We start from the raw sequence: 21785 nt of genomic DNA on the forward strand, positions 1-21785 counted from the left end.
AATGCTGATTAACGTCCTACAAAAGGTGGGGACACAAGTGCACTTCATTGTAAGACCATGGCGCCCTCTAGCGACAGAGAGGAGCAGTGCGGCGTGATGTGTATTGTTCTGTCTGTTTGGGACGAATAAAGAGAAGCAACAAAGTCACTCACTTCTTCTGTTGTAACGACGCCGCTCACCTCAGCGCTCAGGCCTGCCGTAAAGCAGACTGGAGCCAAATGAAGGCTCGATGATTGTTTCAGACGGAGCTCCTCACCGCTGAGACTTGTCGGGGTTGGAGGAGGTGAGGGTGAGAGAGAGAGAGAGAGAGAGGAGGGAGGAGGGGGGGATTCAAACTGCGCTCCGAGGCAGACAGACAGTCAGCGGCGCAGGGTGGTGGGGGGTGCGGGGGGGGACGCAGCGGACACCGGCCGGTCTGTGGACGCTGCACACGGGCAGTCAGACGGACGCGGAGCCGCAAGGAGGACGAGCCGTCACCGACGCTTTGGTGGAGACGTTTGCGGCAGCTGCCGAGCCAGAGAAAGTCCATCATGGTTGTGTCGTTGCGGAGCTGGGTCGCCAACGAGGGAGGGAAGCACTTTGTCCTGGTGGGGAAACTTTTTTTGTTTTGTTCAGCTCCTCTCTTAAGAGTAGTTTTTGCCTGCAACTAAAACGTGCAAACGATGTCGACGTCTCCTACCAACTTGCAATCCTGAGGCGGCACTTAGTGAATTGACTCTTATTTTGTCAATGCTCTTCAGTGAGTTATTACCTTGTATGTGGTGCATCCATACAGCCTACTAGAACCATAATATGCCATGGATGTATTGTTTGTTAAAGATTACATGTAAACAGCAGAAAACATTAGACATGTTGTTTGGAATTTATTTTATTTTATTTCTATGTGTCTCTATGTACTGGTAATGCACACAAGGATGTAGCTCAGACTAAACTGTGCATCCTGTGCTGTGTGTGTGTGTGTGTGTAGATGCTGTGGCTGGGAGCGAACACCTGGCTCTTCCTGAAGACCTTCCTGCTGTACTTCACTGGACAGCAGTATCACTACCTCTACAAGATGCTCGGGGTAAGTCGTGACACATTTACATATGGCATACTGCATTTATTATTTGTGCCCAGTACCCAATGCTTTTACAGTTGTCATCTGTAATCAGAATTTAAATGAAAGGTTTGTCCAACCACCAAAATTCAAACAAAGGGGGTTTGTAGCTTCTATTGTCACAGGAGTTGAGGAGCTAAATAGTTATGGATATCAGAGTTATTTAAGTTTTTCTGATTCTGTAAACGCTGTAAAAAAGCTGTCTTTATCTGCAAGTTTACCTCTTCCTTTACTGTATAATTGTGAAAAGGTTCAAACAATACTACTTGGACTATTAGATAACTATTATGAACATAACACAAGATTTGGTTAGAGGTATAAAATATTATCATATTGTTTATTGTGCTAATTTATTCTCCAAAAGTCACACGGTGGCCTTAGAAGAAGGCTCTCAAGTTTACTAATGCGCAAAGAAGTGTAGTGTTCTGCTTCAGCTTGTTAGATGCAATCCCACCCATCATTACTGAGACATAACGACTGACACATCATACACACCCCCACTAGATACACTGGTGTAGTTTTTATGGCAGACATTTGACTTGTCACAGTTTTGGAAAGCACAGATGTAAACAATAAAACTAAGGATGGCTGAATTCAGGGTTCTGGTTGCGTGCACGCCGGCTCACCGTCACACTGACATGGCACGCCATCGTTAATGTTATTAGTAACACCTGTGCTTTTCTCACTAATGATAAGTCGAAAGGGTTTCTATGAAAAAGACCAACACCGTGTCTGAAATCACCCCCCCACCCCCTCCCTTCCTATGTAGTTACTATGTTTCACCTCCGCCACATAGGTTCACTACTTTCTGCTCACAATCCCACAATGCAACATGTCACATTTTATAAATGCTAGAATTACAGTTCTCAATTTATTGAGTGAATAATTTAACACTTCTTATCCAGGCAGCAACGGGCCAGTGCACAAGTGAAGGATCTTCTTTTTTTTTTTAACTTCGTAAAGCCCCGACACACCTGGCAGTAGTCCACTCACGCAGGTGTTGTCACTTATTATGCTTGATTAGATTTATACTCGGGACTGTGTTTGGGTGCACACAGTGTGTGATTGTGTATGAATCGAGATTCTTGGTTTTGACAACGAGGGTTAATTATTAGTTCAGATGGAGGACATCAACATAGAGCTTCTTTAAAAGCTAAATTTCAGGCGAGCGCCTCGGTAGCCTTGTGGTTGCAGCGCAAACCACATTACGGCAGTTCGATTACAGCCTTCATACCTTTGTCGCATGTCAAACCTCTCTCTCTCTCGCTGTCAGTTCGAGTCTCCATCTCTAACATTGTCAAATAAAAGCGAAAAGGCCACACAAATTCCAGTGTCCACAGTGACACTCAAGGAGAATAAATAGTAACTAAGTTGGCCCCCCAAATTAGTCTTGTGACACTTTTGAAGGCCTTCAGAGACTTCTATTTCTACCACAAGAGCAGGTTTTGTGATGGATGGTTAACTTTTACAAACAATTAGCATGTAAGAAAATCCTACAAATGTCACTGACATTACTGTCCAGTCAACTAAGCTCCAGATGCTGCTTGTTGCTATTCACCGGCTATTTGCTCCCTAATTTTCAAGTCTTGTGTTCCTATTCAGGCAGTGAAGAAAATACAAAATAAAAGTTGTTTTGCAGCTAAGTTGTGTCTAGTATGGAATACAAGAAAGGGTCATATTTGTTAGAAAGCAGCATGTGCGAGCTATTCATGTTCTGTCTTTACGGTGGGAGGCACCGACGAGAGAGGGGCAAGTGTGGGCACGCCACTGGCTTAGACTGAATGCCTTGCCGGAGGGCTTCAGTTTATATGTGTGTGTGTGTGTGTGTGTGTGTGTGTGTGTGTGTGTGTGCACGCACGTGTGTCTGTAGACATGCAAGATTCAGATGCATTTCTAAGCTTCATTGCAGTTGAAGGAGGAATTTAGATTTATCTTCAAAAAGGCCCTTATCACATTTACCTGTATGGTTTAGTGTTTGTTTTCTATATTTGTGTGTGTGTGTGGTGTGTTTGTGTGTGTGTGTGACTGTGTTTGGGATGTACAGGGAGCAGGATATCGGATCTCCTGCTTGTGGTTTTGCCACCAGCTACGTTTCTATTGTAAAGGTATCAGACTTTAAGCGTCATCCTTGACTTGCTCTATGTAGATTTTCACTTTGACCTGTTTGTGTGCTCCATCCCTATGTTTCAGAGACCTTGCAGTATGCCTTGCACCTCTCTCTGTTTCAGTCAAAGTTGTTCTCAAACACTGCTCGTCGATGTAACTACAAATAGTAATGCACTAAAATTTGGATATGTACATATCACACACAACCCTGAACAAGTAAATATTAAAAGCGACAGATGCCATATAGGAGGGAGATCAATGTGGACAGGCAGATAAACACCACACCTTTTGTCTAAGAAATGGCTGTCTGTATCCCGCGTGTAACCTGAAGTCACAATGTGGAGTGAATTGTAAATTAACTTTCATATGTACTAAACACTACTTCCATACTTATTTTAACCAATGCCACAATCTTTTCCTAAACTTAACAGAGTGGTTTTGTTACCTAAACCTAAAAAATTTTTCTTGTGAAGACGGAGGTTAATTTTGCAAAGACTGTGTGCATGTAACACATGGAAATGGACTCTTGCTTGAGTTGCTTGAGATTTGCAGGAAAACATGCGAAAAATAATAAATCCCTTATCATAAAATGTGATACAAACCTCTGTTTTATAATATGTTGTTCAGTCAGTTGTATAATATATTACTTTTCCTCATCACAGATTGTTTCCACTGACCCCAAAAATATCCATTGCTGCAGGTTTAGGCAATTCACGTAAAACGCAGCACAACCTCTGTTACCGTCATCAACGTGTGAATGATGTATTTGCCGTCTACTTTCCACTGTGAAGTTGATGATCCTGTACTTACTGTGGGGTAGAGTCATAATACATAAAGGCAGTATGACATAGAGTCATCCATAATGTCAAAAAAAGTCTGCACACAAATAAATTCTAAAAGCAGCAATTTTGATATTAGTTGTTTAATCACTGCGTTAAAAAATAACCACAAGTGTCATTTGAGATTCTTGGTAGCCAAATGCGAGCGTTACCGCAACATGCCTCGTTCAATCTCAGCTATGGGACCTTCGCTGCATAAAATACCCCTCTCTTTTCCTTGCTTACAGTCTCTACACCAAAAATAAACACTTTCAACTAACCACGGTAATAATAATAAACTATTATAATGGTCTTAAGATGGACAGCAGAGAAGTGCTATTAAAGTCCTTTGAGAAGATTATGTATCCTTCTTCTTCTCCACTGTCATGAAATCCAACGCCATTAAATCCACTGGAATCAACGTAATCAAACAGCTCACATCCACTGTTCTTAGTGAAGCTAAACTAACCACCTTTTCAGTTAAAGGTGAATAGTCACAAGATTTGGGGATGGAGATTCTCCTAAAATGTTGGACTACAGTTTAACACATGGCGTGTCTCTCTATCTCTGATCAACTCACTCGCCTTCATCCCTCACACTAGTTGTTTGAGTTTCTTCGGGATAATCAGAAGAGACAGCACCGGCGGCGCACAAAGAGGCTGCCAAGAAAGGGTTTAAATGTGCTGAGGTTAGTAGACGCCAAAGCACATCCAGTGTTCCGCATGAAAACCTCTGAGAATATTGAGCTGTAACTTGAGGTTTGTAAAGATAGATCACAGGGCGGACATCGCTCCCATGTCACTTCAGGTAAATTGGTCAGGTGCTGTATCAGCTTAGATGTTCTGAGATGTAGTGAAAATGCTTAACAGTTGTTTATTTGGCAGATGTTTTTGCACAAAGTGACGTACAAATGAGGTGCAGCCCAAGCCCCCCCCCCCCCACCCGTCAGATCAAAGCCTCAATACGCAGTTCCACCTGAAAGAACTACAAAATAGGTAACACACTCTGTGAGGTGGAAGGCACAGGTATGCTGGTGTTTTAAATACCACAGGAAGTCAGTTACTGCAGTGCGGTCCACTGAGTCGGCGGTTGAGCAGCAGCAGCGACTGTGACACACAGCTCATGGAGGCAACTAAAGGACTTAAGCTATTTGTTCTCGGAGTCACAAACCAGTGTGATCTGATACATATTTTTGGATTCAGTGTGATTCAAAACCTTGCATGGATTGTTATTATAGTTTCATATAAAAGTTTGTGAATCTGCATTCAAAAAAAAAAGTTTCCTAAAACTTCACAATCATGACATTTTTAGGTTTTCTTCGGTATGAGTTCAGTGACAGTTGTCTGTACTCCCGTGAGTACACTGCATAAAGGATTAGCCGATTGTGCCTTTAATTTGCCCGGAACATTTAAGAAAAAAAATCTAACTACAGACCTAACGACAAAGAATTAAGCTTAACTTCAAATATCTGTCTTTGTAAGCAGTTTAATTGCATTTAATAGTGCAAATGGAGAGTTGCTTGTGTAGGAAGCAGAAACGATGATTAACTCGTCTTTTGAACTTATCTTTGAAGTAACATTTTATTTTTATTCTTCATTGATTAACATTTAAAATAGAACAACCCCTCTCAATTTACATGTCTGTCAGGATATTTCAAATATTTTCTTGTATACAATTAGTCTTTGTGTGTTATCCGAACAAAATTTAAATCAGTGCCTCAGAAGAGAGACGGATGAAGGAAAACGATTATTAGCCTTCATACTGAGAAGGACAAAGATGGTTTTAATAACCTTCTGGGGCGTGGAAGTCATGCCTCAAGCCCTCAGTGTGCACGTTGAATAGTCCAAATCTTAATAGGAACAGCTCAAGAGTCTTAATCTTAATCCGCCAAACCCTTATCAGGCTGCATCAGGCCCCATTTCAACGAAAGTGTGTGTGTGTGTGTGTGTGTGTGTGTGTGTGTGTGTGTGTGTGTGTGTGCCTCTCCTTCTGTCTTTCCCAGCTCGGGCTGTGCATCAGCAGGGCGTCTGCATCCGTGCTGAACCTGAACTGCAGCTTGGTGCTGTTGCCCATGTGTCGCTCCCTGCTCACCTTTGTCCGAGGAACACACATGGTAAGAAAGAGGTGGGGATGGAGTGAGGAAAGAGGGATGAGAAGAAAGGGTTTATTGAGTTAAAAAAAGAGCATGTTTTAGCTTATGTCACTTTGAAAGATGTAAAGTTGAAGGATTCGTATGTAAAATGTCGTAAGGGGAAGATGATAAGTTTAAATTAAGTTATGCATGTTGTATTTTCCTTGAATCCCTGCCACAAAGATAATGCTATTGTCTGTGTTATAACACCATATGCTCCTGTAGGTATCGAGCAGAGAGACTCGCAGACTGCTGGACAAGAGCAAGACCTTTCATGTGGCATGTGGTGTTTCCATATGCATCTTCTCTGGTAAAAACTAATCACCACAGCTCATATTTCTTCATGCATCACTGTGTGTGTTTGTGTGTGTGTGTGTGTGTGTGTGTGTGTGTGTGTGTGTGTGTGTGTGTGAGAAGTGTGGATAAATGGACCCAGGCTGCCTCAGCATTCTCAGCGTACCAGCTGTGATGTCCCTTCAGCTAGTCATGTGTTTTTGCTGTCTAGTTGTGTGTGTGTGTGTGTGTGTGTGTGTGTATGTGTGTTGTTGCTCTTGTGAGTCTCCTCTCATGACATCATGGGAGCTTCTCGCAGCTGTTTGTCCTCCTGATCTCTAATTTACAGGCTTCCTCCTCTTATTCATTTGTCTGTTTTCTGAAGAAGTTGGCTTCATATCTGTACAGTAACACGAGACTCCTTGTTCTCACGAGAGAGGCGACCTAGTCAGCACTAGCCACACACACACACACACACACACACACACACACACACACACACACACACACACACACACTTCAGCGATTTAGTATTTACTTCACGGACATTGAGGGTAATAAAGAGACAAATTATGAATATATATATATATATATATATATATATATATATATATATATATATATATATATATATATATATATATATAATAGTAATTTATATTTAAAATCAAAACACCAATTAGCATAACTTTAGTTTCTAGTGTGGGTCAAACTCCAGTAACACTAGATCCTTCACATGATGCAACATGTGCTGTCTGCATGGTAAATGTAAATGTCTTTGTAACAATGCCTTTATGTTCTAAATGTAGAGATGACACAGCAGCTCCAGAACCACAGTAGATATACAATTGAATAATAATGATAATAATACCTTTTATTTATGTGGCACCTTTAAAGACAGAGTTTACAAAGTGCATTGACAGACAAAGCAACAAAAGCTGGGCAATAAAACAACAGAAAGCTCAACAGTGCGGCCCAACAGAGCAAAACAAACTAAGGTGAGCGTTAAACCCTGATAAAACAGTACAACAGTAGTACTCAACCCGGGAGTGGACTTCCCTTTTTAGAAAACAAAAAACACAGTTCTCATTATCGTCTTTTTGTGAATGGCAGTTTAGACCGTCAAACCACGCTACAGCCAAGCTAGTTGCTCTGTGAGGCTGTGCTTGCATGTAAGCTGAACGCTAACATCATCATGCTAACATGCTAATAATGACCATGTGAACACATGCTAATGTTAACTGCAGGTTAACTGCTCACAATGTTCAGACTCGTATCTCATCTTGTTCCCTGATGATGGAGTGAGAGGAACATTTTGTGCCAATCCACCCAAAGTAATTAGGATTCATCCTATGTGCTACATTTCCTTGCAAACCATCTAATAGTTGCAGGCATAAAAAAAAATCAAACAATCATGGCAAACATTGTTGAGATATTTCCGGCTGGAGCAGAGTGACCGACCAAATAACATTTCCATCCTTAGAGTCAATAGAACTATGCATCATCATCTGTTAGCTTAAATTTCATCTCATGTTCTTAGACAACAAACAAATGCCAATGAAGACAGAGAGACAGCAGTGATGGGAGAGAGAGACATAGACTCTGAGAGAAGAAAGAGAAGGGGAGTGAGGGGAAGCAGTGGGAGTGAGAAAGGATGTGAGTGAGAAAAAAGGACCCTTGTGTCTCATGATTACGCCCTCTAATTCCATCAGCTGTCAAACGGCTGCATGGTTAGTCTATGATGTCAGGGAGGTGTGCGTGTGTGCGTGTGTGTGTGTGTGTGTGTGTGTGTGTGTGTGTGTGTGTGTGTGTGTGTGTGTGTGTGTGTTTGCCAGTGAGTCAGGAAGAGCATTTTGCTGACTTTCTGCTGAATAGACAAAGAGATGTTTCTATGAGTGTCCACTCACAGTTCATTTTGACCTTTATAAGTAAGTGTCTGTGTGTGTGTATGTGTGTGTGTGTGTGTGTTTATGTGTGTGTGTGTGTGTGTGTGTGTGTGTGTACGAAGCAGAGGAGCTGTTGGGTGTATCTGCTGGTGTCTGTGCACCAAAATGTGTGTTTTTAATCAGCATTGTGTGACCCTTTCTCTCTTCTTCTGTAGTTGTACACGTGTCTGCCCACCTGGTGAATGTGGTCAACTTCAGTGTTAGCTACTCTGAGGACTTTCCGGCTCTCAATTTGGCTCGCTACAAAGGAGAGGTGAGGCACCGATTTGCACTTCATACTTGTTTGGACCCTCAATGATTTAATATACACCATGGCCCTCTAACCAGAACCATCACGACAACCCCGACCTTACCTTCACCTTCAGGCTGAAACACAGTAATGGCGTTTCACTCAGTTGTGTACATAACATTTAACGAAAGTAGTTGTATGAAGATTGAATGAATACAAAATGGGGAACTTGAGAGGGAAATATCCATCCTGCAATTCACAACTGACCAAACAGTAAGTGGACCATGTTTTCCCTTCCCAGGACCCCAAGCTCATCATTTTGACCACAAGTAAGAAGAACTACTCTTTCTCATACAGTATTGTATAAAGACAAAAGATGTGTGTATGCATGTGTATGCTGGTATGTTTTTTTCTTTTCTTGTGAAGCAATGTAGGTGGTAAATGTGTTGCAGATTAGAGTGGCTTTATGCCAAGAGGAGAGGAGATCATGCTGCGTTTAGTCCTGTCTTTCTCTTCTCTGTATTTTTGCTGTCTTAAGAGGGTAAAATACGTTATAGTAGACCCAAAATGTAAAAAAAAAAAAAAGTTTTCTTACTGTTAAATTTAAATTAAACGATGTGGAAATATCATAGTGAGAAAACGTCTCACGTGTGCATGTGTCCTAGGATGTTTATTTGATTCTCTAATTGGCTGATTCTCATTAGTCCCAGGAGTCACAGGAGTCCTCTTGGTTCTCATCCTCTTCTTAATGTTCACATCCTCCTCCTACTGCGTACGGTAGGTCAAACACAACACCATCTGTAAAAGCTTCCTTCGGCTTAAAAGTCACGTTTTATGTGTGTGACGTCTTCTCAATGCATGCGTGGGAGAAAACCTTTTTTTTTGGTTTGTTCTCTGTGTGAGTCATATCGGAGCTTTGGCTTTTGTATTTACACATATGCATCTCTTTCTCTGTGTGTATCTCTTTGTGTCAGGTCTTTCATTTCTTTCCGTCTGAGTTTATCTCGTGAGATAGAGTGAGACATTTAGGATGGAACTCAGAAGGAGACGTGCTAACAGACATCTGTTACAGAGCAAATCCTAACTAAGTGCTCCACTCGCATCTCTGTCATTACTCAGGTCACACTAGTTCACAGTCACACATGCGCACCCCCATGCAGGTAGGTGTGTGTGTGTGTGTGTGTTTCTCCCTTTCTGTCCTTCCCAGCTAGGGCTGTGCGTGTGCAGTGCTCGCTATCTTCAGTAATTGAACCGAGGAAAAGAAGCTTCTCCAGACCACTCAAGGCTTTAGATAAGAGTTGGGTTTAGCGATGCACGATGATCCAGTGATATGAACCACATTAGTGCTCACAAGGTTCTCAACATATTCTGTGAATAGGATCTACATTTTTACCCTCATCTTTCCAGAGGAAATGGTGATGAAATGAGCCCTTTTTTAAAGGTGTGGGAAAGATAGCCAACTCACGGCCATTTGCACGGGATCAATATTGTAAAATCTCTTCGTCAATTAGGATATAATTGAGCTATTTTGAAAATAATTTTAAGAGACTTAAAGCTTTTTGATATATGGCATACGTGTTTTTGAAGTTGCATTACAGTAAAATGCTCATTTTCTGAACTCACCAGTTTCAGATGTTCTATTATTTGTATTTACCCCCATAGTCATCCTATCCACATTACTGATGATAATTTATAATAAAAAACTCATTGTGTAAAATGGTCAACGGTACAATATCGTCGCAATATCAATATTTTTGGTCAAACATATCCTGAAATTTGATTTTCTTTTTCTCCATATTGCCCAGCCCTAATTAAAGTTTTTTCCATTTTTCATAAATTGTATTTTTATTACGTGAACCCTTAATTGACAAAAGAAAAAAGATTTCCTGAACTTGTTTCTGATTTCCTCCACCTTTTCTAATGTAATACGCTCAAAGTCAATGGTTTATGACCACCTAACTGGGTTGAACGAATACATTTTGATTTAAATTGAACCAAGCTGCTCAGTCAGAAACTTGTGTAAAGAAAACAAACATGAAAGAAGTGGCAGTAAAACAGGATCAATACAGGGTTTGATGATGTCTACTATTTGCAATGTTTATTCGGCGGGTGGTCGTTGTGTGGAATGACCCCTTTAATATTGACCTCTGATGTCCTGCTTACTCAGGCTGTGAGCTGGGAGTCTGTGCGTCTGGTCCTGAACAAACTCTGACCTTGCTTTCTTCTTTTGTTGCCTCTGCTCTTTTTGTGTCTCTTGCTCTCTTGTTTCCTTATATCATGTTACAATGTTATTATTCCTCATTTACATCTGTTTCGGGTCATTATTGCTCTTAAAAAACATCTCAGGTGTGACTTAGAAGAACTTTAAAAATAGTCAAACATGTTGTTATTCCCCCCCCAGGTTGTCCAACTATGAGATCTTTTGGTACACGCACAACCTCTTCATTGTCTTCTACGTCATCCTCATGGTGCATATGGTCGGGTAGGTCTACGAGCTTAGCACTAAACCTATGTGTGTGTTGGTGTATGTGGTTTTATCTCCGCATGATCAGGGAGTTTTTCCGTTGGTACAGTTTGTCTCCCTCTCAACCACTTCCCCTGAAGACAAGATAAGAGTTTGCTTCATAAATAAATGTCAGCAAATAAAGAAACTCCCACTGACCAGCTGGAGACATTTCCATCAGCAACTTCAGACTCTGACATTGACTCATTTTACTTGAAATATCATGTCACTTACTCAACACAAAATGCCATTTCATTCAGTTTTTCATGGGAAATCTTTTTGCAGAAATCTTTTTACATACCTCCACTAACTGTTTTTTTGTTATTGCAATGTTTTGTTGTCATTTTTGACAACAAAACATACAACAGCCTGCATCTTTTCTTTGAAGATGTGAAACAGCAGTATTTGTTTTTGATATTTCCGTGATGACAATTTCTTGTTTAAGGCTGAACACACAAAAATATACAAACACAGTCCCACTTACTTTACAGGAGTGTTTCTAGTACACATGATCTGCATGTGTTGGACATTTTGATAGATTGATCCCAACATATTATTTCAAACTGCATAAGTTAGTCTGTATTTTATTATATCAGGATGTCTAAATATGGCATATACAAGGGGATCAACATGCATGTGAACATTCAACTTTACTTAATGTTATTTTTCTATAACCACACCTCAGAAATCCTAAAATGTTATCCTAAAAAAGCAAACCATGTGACTTTTCTTTCCTGCCAGAGGAGCACTGAAGTATCAGACCAACATCGAGGCCCACCCTCCAGGCTGCCTCAGAGCCAATCAGAGCAGCACAGAGCAGCGTGTCGAGGAGCTGGAGCAGGGCGAGGACGAAGAGAGGAGATGCGGAGCGGAGGCTCACTTCCAGCCACACTACCCCCAGGTCTGTGTGTGTGTGTGTGTGTGTGTGTGTGTGTGTGTGTGTGGTTGCCCGGTTTACGTCTCTTGTGTGTATCTTGGCATTTAGATTTATTTGTGTGCCTTTTGAAGGCAGTGTTTGTGTTTGTAAGTGTGTGTCTGTGTTGTGGAGGGTGTGTAAGTGTTGTGTTGAGTATTTGGGAGGTGTTGGAGGGAGTTGGTTTATTAGAGGTACAGTGCCGAGGAGGAGGGGCAGGTATCCTCTTTCTACATCAAGGTCTGTGTTTGTGTGCGTTTCTTCCTGAGTGTGTGATTATGTGTTTGCACATGGTCGTTAAGCAACTAACTGGTTCCATAAAATCCCCCTTAAACCCCAATTGTGCTCTGCAGCGTTTACTGGAGTTGTGAGCAATTAGTCTGCTACAGGTAACTGCCAACAAAAAGAAACAGAAACACCACACACTGAGAAAGAAAGGTCCAAAGGTTTTGCATGTGTTCTCATGAATATACTTGTGTTCTTTGTGAAACAAGTTGGGAGAATACAACATATAGCTACACTTCCAGGGGAAAATGCTGTATTCTTTTGATACGGCAGATCTTAATTATGACCCGCCTAGTGGGAAAAATGTTTTGGTTTGCAGTTGTATGTTTAGTAAGAATATTTGACTATTACGATGTGTTCACTCGGTAAAAAGAAGAAGACTTAAATGAGCAAAAAATAGTGTCAAAATGGCTGCAAAGCCACTGTCGACAAAGTTTTCTGATTTAAAATGATCCAAAAAATAGATTGTAATATACTAACTTCATCATTATCAGCTGCTCAGTCCAAGAATAGCAAGAATCCTTCTTTACTTCAGAGGACCTGAGCAGAAATGTACACTGTAAACCTATCTGTTGGCCTGTAGAGAGGAAGATGTTGTGCGTTCCTCCACTTCCTTGCAGATCTAAATCTGTAGATGTATGAAAGAAACAGACCACGTGAACGTTGACATAGGTGCAGACCGAACAATTCAGTTCTTACTAGATTTGGGGTTTATTTTTGTAGCCGTGCCCATCAGGTGTTTTGTTCATGCTACGGTGCTACACGCTAACGATGACTCGCCAAAGTAACCGCTGAGATCTCTGAACGTGCCGATATAGTGACTGCCTCTATCAGCGTTTTGTGATTGTGAACATAATTGTGTAGAAAGTCTGTGTGTTCTCTTTGTCTATTCGTAGACATGGCTTTGGGTGTCTGGTCCTCTCTGTCTTTACTGTGCCGAGCGTTTCTACCGCTACATCCGCAGCAGCGACCCCATTACCATAGTGACAGTCATCAGGCACCCTTGTGATGTCATCGAATTGCGCATGCTCAAGAAGAACTTCAAAGCTCGTCCCGGACAGGTGAGAAGACATGAAATGTCCTAATCTCCAAACATTGTGTTTTTGTGACATCTCAGTTGATTCATCACTTTACTATTTATTTACTCATATGATGTTTTTGAGGTAAACATAAATTCCTCCGCTGTAACTAAGTGTAGTTTCTTAAGTAAAAAGGTTAATCCGATTCTTTCACCTTTGTCTCTCCCCTTTTTTTTCTCTCCATGTGCTCCCTTTCTAATCCTCTCACCCTGTCTCTCTGTCGTTCTGCTGTCTCGCATCTCTTCCCTGTCTTTCTTAGTATGTTGTTCTTAACTGTCCAGGTGTCTCTTCATTTGAGAACCATCCCTTCACGCTCACAACGGTGAGACTTTATACAGCACATTCCTCACTCATGACACAATGCAAACACACACACACAGACACGCGCACGCACACACACACGTCTATACGCATACATATGTTTTTACAGTTTCTTAACTTTCTTCCCCCCGGCAAAGAACATGCAGTTCTTTGTCTCTCCCAATGTCCCGCCCTCCTCTGCTGCTGGCTGGCTCTTAAATGACAGCCTGCTCGCCCAATAATATTCTCTTTCACGTTATTTGTTTATGTTTTCAGATGTAGTCCAGATTATATGAGACAAAAGCAGAAGACAACACACTAACCAGCAACACAGCATACAGGAATGGACACACACACGCACACACACACACACACACACACACACACACACACACACACACACACACACACACACACACACACACACACACACACTCTCTCTCTCAGTGTGTGCATGCCTATACCTGATGTGTTATGGAGCTTTGAGGAGGAGGGCAGGGAATTACACTGACAGAGAGCAGACAGACCCCTGAGGCGAGTCTGCCAACAGGAAGGCTTAGTGTGTGTATGTGTGTGTGTGTGTGTGTGTGTGTGTGTGTGTGTGTGTATGCATTGTTAGATTTATTGACAAGAGTTTTAGCTGTGTACTGTGGATGTCTATTGCGTTGTGTGTTCGGATGTCTGTGTGTTAGCTGCACGTGTAGGTGAGTGTTTTCTTTTACTTTCCAACAACTGAGAGTGTTTGTACTTGTATACATGTGTGGTTTATATTTTTTGTGACTAACAGTCCGCTTTCCAACTCCTCGCAGTGTCCCACAGAGAACAAGGACACTTTTGGCATCCATCTTCGAGTCGTGGGAGACTGGACTGGTGGGGCGGCGCATACACACACACACACACACACACACACACACACACACACACACACACACACACACACACACACAAAGACGTTGGGATGCTTGCATTGGATAACAGTAAAGACACACATACACTATGTTCCCTATAAGAGTTGACAGGATGCAAGACCTTTTGTCCGTCTCTCTGAGGAGGAAGCATTTCCGAAAAACTATCACACACATAGAAACATTTTTATATTTATTTTTGTCTTATGATTTGTCTATGGTTCCCACAGTTTTGTTGTCTGGTTGAAAATAGTATTCGCCATACATGCACACACACACACACGCACACACACACACACACACGCACACACGCAGTAAAAGAGCTAGGAACATTTTAGATATTTTTTACTTTAAAAACGTTTTGCTGTGTTAAAGACCCAAAGACTTCACACACTCATGCAGCATATTAGAGAAAAGTAAGTGTTAATAACAAAAGTCACTAACCTCTCTAGTAGTGTATCTTGCACTTCTTTATGTGACTGCATCAGTTGCATTGGTATGCAGTGGACTCAAAGGTAATCACTTCTGTAGGAAACTGTGGCCGTCGAAAGACCATGGACACCCGCTACTGTATATATATACACACAGACACACACAAAGGCTTTCAGAACACAGGAAAGGAAATGGGTTTGTTTGTGTTGGCCCTTTAATCTTTTATGATCACAATGTCTCTAAATGTGGCAATATTTGTACAGTCATGTTTGCATCAAAAAATCTTTACGACCATGTGCATCCTCAAAATTCAAAACCTCTCCTCTCCTCAGAGCGGTTCAGACAGCTGTTACTTCCTGAACCAAGGATGGACTTGGAGATCCTTCCCATGGTGCAACAAAGGAGATACCCCAAGTATGTGTGTGTGTGTGTGTGTGTGTGTGTGTGTGTGTGTGTGTGTGTGTGTGTGTGTGTGTGTGTGTGTGATGTGGCTGACATGATTTCTCATGAAGGCTCAGAATCACAGAGGGGTCAGAGGTTTTGACCTCCACACCTCTGACCCTGTGCTCTTCCTGCTCTGTGTTTGAGGGAGAGAGAGATAGGCAGAGATGGAGAGGGAGATGAGTTTGTTTTGTGACAGTAAACCAGAGCTAAACAAACTATCAACCCCCCCTCTCCTATAAAGCGGGCTGAAGTGTGCAGCAATGGCCACTTTTGCTCACAAAAGGTTATGGTTAATTTCTATTTACTGGTATAGTAAACTAGTGTGGTCTGCATATTTTGCTCAACGGGCCACTAACACTAAATGTATTTCAATGAATTGAGTCAAATTTCTGGGAGGACGTTCCACGGACACATCCGTTGTCTCATTAGGTGCATGCCGCGACGATGTCAACCATGCATACACGCACGTGGGGGCCACACAAGATATTGAGAAGCATTTTGAGTTGCAGAAATAGAATTTCGGCAAAATAGACTAGTCTGCCACATCATTTTTTCACTTTGATTTTCGGGGTGTCTATGAAATCAAGCACTCTGTAGCCTGAAACTTGCATTTCCATCAAAAGATCCTTCCGTGGACAAGACATTAAACTATCCATATCAGTGTAGATATCCAACATATTTTTTCCCCACATTGGGATCTGACACGTTTTCAAAGGGTCCCTTTAATAGTTTAGATATTTTTTAAATCTCACATACCCCCAGGAGAGCCTTCACATAGCCCCAGGGTTACCCCAATTGAGAAGCATTGGTTTGGAGTGTGCGTGTGTGTGTGGGGGTATATATATATATATATATATATATATATATATATATATATACATATATATATATATATATATATATATATATATATATATATATATATATATATATATTTATGTATGTGTGTGTGTGTTTGTGTGTATTTCGATGCCAAGTAATTGTGCAGCTGTTGTAGAGATGTTGTGTGAGTGTGTGTTGTGGGTCAGACAAGCTGCACCCAGACTATGTGATTTCAAATGCAGGATGTTTATTTGCAAATGAGTGTTTGTGTTTTTGTCCACACTGTGTGTTCAGGCTTTACATTGATGGCCCATTTGGAAGTCCATCAGAGGAAGTATTTAACTATGATGTCAGTGTTTGTGTGGCCGGTGGAATAGGAGTCACGCCGTTCGCCTGCGTGCTGCATGCTCTGCTGTGAGTTTTTGAAAACAAAACACACAAACATCACAGACTGATAGATGATGAAGAATTGGAGCAGGCAATAATTTGTTTCTTTCTCTCTTTCTCCCTCCGTGCTTCACACCTCAGTGACGGCTGGACAGGTTTCAGGTTGCAGAGGTTGTACTTTGTGTGGGTCTGCAGGGAGCTCCAGTCCTTCTACTGGTTTGCTGAACTGCTGTGTGCTCTCCACCACAAGGTCAGGACAACATCTAAGACGCTATCGCCTTCAAGTTATATTGATTAAAACATGTGGGAGCTAAACTGTGCTTCATGATCAAGTTTCATCATTGTTTTTTTTACCAGTTTTCTTGTGTCCTTCAATGTCATCATTGTGTCAAAAGACTTCACAAAGGACTTATTTGGCATTTTTTTCATTCTTTTTTGACTAAATCACTGCTCTTAAAATGCGCCTGCTTTTACTGTGAATTAAACCAGTCTACTAGCAAAGATAATCTACTCGGTACAGACTTTTGAGGTATGTGTGTTTGCTAGGTTTAAGCTGAAGGGAAAGGTCAGAGGTTAAAAAGCGCAAAAGTCTGCAGATTAGCAGTTTTTATAGAAATATGGATTGATAAAATAAAAAGCACTCCTAAGGTATCAACCTCTGCATAACTCAACCTCAGAGTTTGATGTCCAATTGATGTTTTTTTTAATGATATTGATTAACAGACTTTTCTTGTATTTCATGCCATCTTGTGGCTGGCTGTAACACTCCTATATCAGAGAAACCAAAGGAACACATATAAAATGTTATCCTGAATATCAATGTGTTGAATGAGACATCATGCATCGCAGAACTACTAACACACTAAAGTTTCTATGTCTGTGTTTGTCTTTTAGCTTTGGCAGGAAAACAGACCGGACTACTTTAATCTGAAACTTTACGTCAGTCAGACAGATAACTTGCAGGTAACCACACACACACACACACACACACACACACACACACACACACACACACACACACACACACACACACACACACACACACAAACACACGGTCTAGCTTTTTGTGTTCATCTTTTTATTTCCCTTAATCAGTTGTTGGTCAGTCTTTCATATGTACCCACTAGAGGGCAGTATGTGACAGAAAGAGAAACTGCAGAAGTTTACTATCTGTCGCTGTCAGTTCTCTCTCTGAACGACACAATATTTATTATTTCAGATTGTTTTCGCATTAGCACGTCTATCGTAAACCATTTGTTTCAAACAGCCATCAGAGACCAAGAAGCGGAGAGCTCATGTTGACAGAAATGCTTACTCATCTCAGTTTCTGTAAACAAAAAACATAATTTAGATAACAAAATAATAAAATGTATCAATTGTTTGGGCCTATTTTTGATCTTACTGTAAGCATCTGCTAATATTTCCTCCAGTGTCATTGAGCTCAAGCCAAACTCTTCTAGATTTATTCAAAATGTCAGACATACATGGATCATGTAGAACCCAATAAGTACAGTAGTGAGTATCCTCACCTGCTTAGTGTGTAATATAGGCCGTAGTAAAATCATATCACACTATTCGGTGTTGCCTCACACGTGTACAGAAAGATCCTGGCGCTTATCAGAGCTGCTCTGTGAAAAAGGTTTGACCGAGGGGATTAACTTGCTGACCACAAAAAGACAGCGATATAATACTTTGCCTGACCTTTTTCTCAAACCCGTGTCCTTTAGAAATGTCTCGAGACGGTGAGTTTACCGGGTTTTCAGTCTCTCACACACAAACTGAACCAGCAGGCTAAACATGTTGGACCATAATTTGCTTGTCTGCTTTTTATAGGAGCTCAGATACACGTAATGGAGCGGGTGTCTGATGGGTCTATAGGACAGATAAAAATGGGTTAGATCTGTAAAAGCTCAATATGAAACTGTCACAAAGTGCAATACATCAGTAGCATTCTGGCTGATGCGTAAGCAACCATACAGCTCATTATGTTTACTTACATCAGTATTTGAATTTGCTTTGTTTTGCTAAAAACCAAGAACTCATCGAAGTTCAATGGGCCTCGGGGCTAAGATGTTCTCCAGTTTGTAGTCACAGTTTTGTTCAGCCGTAGAGAGAAAGACATGAAAGAGGAACTGGAGGCAAAGGCAGATGGGGAACCTGGTGTCATAACAGACGGAGATTTTTAAACCTACATCAACACTGCTTTTCTGATAAAAATATGATTTTATGTGTCATCAATCTGCTGCTGCATTGGCCAGATGTCTCTTGTAAAGAAGATAAGAAATGTATCTTGAATGATAATATTTATAAATTACTGCTGGATGGATTTATATTTTACAAAAACATAATCAACTTAAAAAAAAAAGTGATAATATGCCAGCGATGTGTTGACAGCTCTACCTTATTTTCCAGAGCATGTCTGAGGAGAAGTACCGTCCACTCACCTCAAGGCTTCTGGTTGGTCGACCCAGGTGGAAGTTACTGTTTGATGAGATTGGGAAGACCAATAAGCAGTGAGTAGTGTGTGAATGTCCTAATCTGACACATCGTGAAGTTTGTTACACAGAAACATTTGTCAAGCCGTCATTTAAAACTGTGAGAAAAGGCATTTTCAAATAAATATGTGGCAGGTGATTGGATGAACTGTGTTGTCAGTCAAGGACATCTTGCCCATCGGGGGAAGCCTCCAGTGTCGTTCTTTGCTCTTCTTTCATTAAAGAAATAGCTGATAAACTGTTGCTATTGGTGCATCTATGCTCACCTATTTAGGAGCGGCCATTGTTGTTTGGAGCAAAACAGTCTCTTTGTGTTGCGTCACACACACCTAAGTCCCGCCCAGAGCTTCAAATAGCTCCGCACAGGATGCTGATTGGTCCGTGTTCTGGCTTACTAAACAAAACACTTTACAAAAAAACACTTGTGATATGTGATCTTGTGACATTGCGAGAATCCAGCTGCTCTGCAAGGTAACGCATCCATGTAGAATATAAAATTATTACATCCATCATCTGTTTCTCTCTCTCTCTTCCTCTCTGTGGTTTCAGTAAGCGAGTCGGGGTTTTCTGCTGTGGACCAAAAGGAATCTCCAGAACTCTCCACAAACTGTGTAACTCAGCCCGATCCTCTGGAGCAACCTTTGAGTTCAACAAGGAGTCCTTCAGCTGAGCGGACATCAGAGCTGGTTCTACACTTCAACCTCACTGAGAAAACAGCAACGTTGAAGTTTGACATAATATGAAACTAGCCAAAAGAACTTGAAAATTCATGGGCTGTATTATTATTTCATATGCATCACCACCCATAGTCACAAAAAGGCCCAGCAGGACAAGACCGTAACATGCATCTTTAGGACTGTTCCTCTCTACGGACCAGCCCGACCACCAAGTGACGGCTCTAAAGCCTTCAGCTTCAACATCTGATCCAATCAACCTCTAAGAAAAGCTGAAGAGACCCGCCCACTGCTCAGATTCTCCACTCAGGATGCTGTGTTTCTAAAGTTGCTGTTGGATTTCATCTTTTCCCTGACACACCCTTCTGTGGAGTAAATTTGTTTTCTCACGAACACGTGTAAATGTGCAAAAGGAAAATGTCTACCTGCAATTCCACAATAGAATACACAACGAGATAACAATATAAACAAGAGGGTATTAATCTTAAAGGGCACCGGGGCTAAATCCCACAGGGACAAACTGTTTTTTATCTAAACATCTTAGAAACGTTTACTTAAATAGCTACATGGCAAATAAATTGTGGTGACCATTAACTATTTTAATTTCAGCCAAACACCATTTAACCTTTACTTGACACCAAACAAGCTCGAATGACCAAAAAGCATCTGTACCCCACTCATGGAAGCAGGATTTATAGCCAGCCTCTTTACAGTCCCTCTTCAGAGAACAATCACTTCCTGTAGCTGAGCTGCGAACAGTAACCATGTATTTGATTGGTCTGTGAGACTGCCACTCATCCAAATCTGCAGTGATTATTGAAGTATAAGTATTGAAAACCTATTAGAGGAAAGGGGTGTGGAGCCAAAATGGACAATGAACACTTGAATTGGTCTTTGTTTTCATTTCATCGTTCGGTTCGCTGTTCATGTAAAAAACCTGTTTATACAAAGCAAACCTACATTACACCTCAAGCCAGTATTCCTAGTTAGTTGTTTTTACAATTTATTTATATTGTTTAAAGTTATTTTATATGTGATAAAAAAAAAAATAATAATTCTGCCGGGCTTTGGCAATTTCTCAACAAAGTAAGTGTCTTGTCCTTATTTTTTATTTTTTTTAGATATCAACAGAAAGTCAAGAACTGTAAAAATAAAAGAGGACACTGGTGAGTTGATAACAATCTATTTGAAAGTTTGACATCACATCTGTAATAGTATGTTTTAGTATAAACTATTATTTACAAAGACATTTGGCAACACAGGAACACAAATTCTCTGTAAAGAATCAACATTTTTATAATTCCATTTTTGTGACTGAAACAACAGTATTCTCCTAAATTGCGTGTAATAACCATTTATTTCAAATTAGAAATTTGAATATATTTACATGTTGCACAGTATGTCTATTTTTAGAATTGTCCCTAATCTTTAGGAACAAGGCAAAGCTTGAAATAAAAGAGATTTTCCACTCATTAAATATTGATTATTTGCACAAAGTGGGAATTATGTATTATTTCCAATCCTGGCAAAAAAAAAAAAAAATCTACATTATCACAAATATATAACTCATAGTCACCAGCATATACTTAAGAAACAATTACATTTTTGCAAACAACTTTGACTGTTTAGTGGTATTAACTAGACCGAGTTTAGTTCTGTAATCTGCTCACTAAGCTACTTCTACTCTTGTGAAACTGAGTCGCTTTTTGTTGAAATTAGCCAGAAGGTATGTCGTTGACATGACTCCTAAAAGCAACTACATTAGATATTACATCAACATACAAACTGCAAACAAAGAGATGACAAAAAAATCATAAAGAAAACTAGATCTTAATGGTCTGATTTTAATGCAGCATGTACAAACTTATGATTCATCTTTGTTTTCATGACGCCACCAGCATTTTCTTTGCTTGTGAAGGATCACAGTCCTCTTGGCACGCTGTGATC

At 40.7% G+C, this 21785-nt stretch overlaps 1 protein-coding gene across 1 annotated transcript; it reads left to right on the forward strand.

Annotated features, from left to right (window-relative positions):
• Window positions 1–482: 482 nt before the first annotated feature.
• Window positions 483–21275, forward strand: LOC137790516 (NADPH oxidase 4). The gene is made up of 18 exons (XM_068584832.1): window positions 483–587; window positions 968–1063; window positions 6023–6133; window positions 6377–6461; window positions 8526–8623; window positions 8901–8928; window positions 9304–9376; window positions 11001–11081; window positions 11844–12003; window positions 13197–13361; window positions 13639–13701; window positions 14489–14549; window positions 15349–15430; window positions 16577–16696; window positions 16811–16919; window positions 17564–17632; window positions 19082–19182; window positions 19714–21275. The coding sequence occupies exons 1-18, from the start codon at window positions 531–533 to the stop codon at window positions 19832–19834; spliced, it is 1680 nt and encodes a 559-aa protein (XP_068440933.1). The 5' UTR covers window positions 483–530; the 3' UTR covers window positions 19835–21275.
• Window positions 21276–21785: the final 510 nt, after the last annotated feature.

The sequence above is a fragment of the Clinocottus analis genome, unplaced genomic scaffold (assembly GCF_023055335.1).
Source record: "Clinocottus analis isolate CAN_PGR_092001 unplaced genomic scaffold, fCliAna1.0.p SCAF_2, whole genome shotgun sequence".
Classification (NCBI taxonomy): Eukaryota; Metazoa; Chordata; class Actinopteri; order Perciformes; family Cottidae; genus Clinocottus; species Clinocottus analis.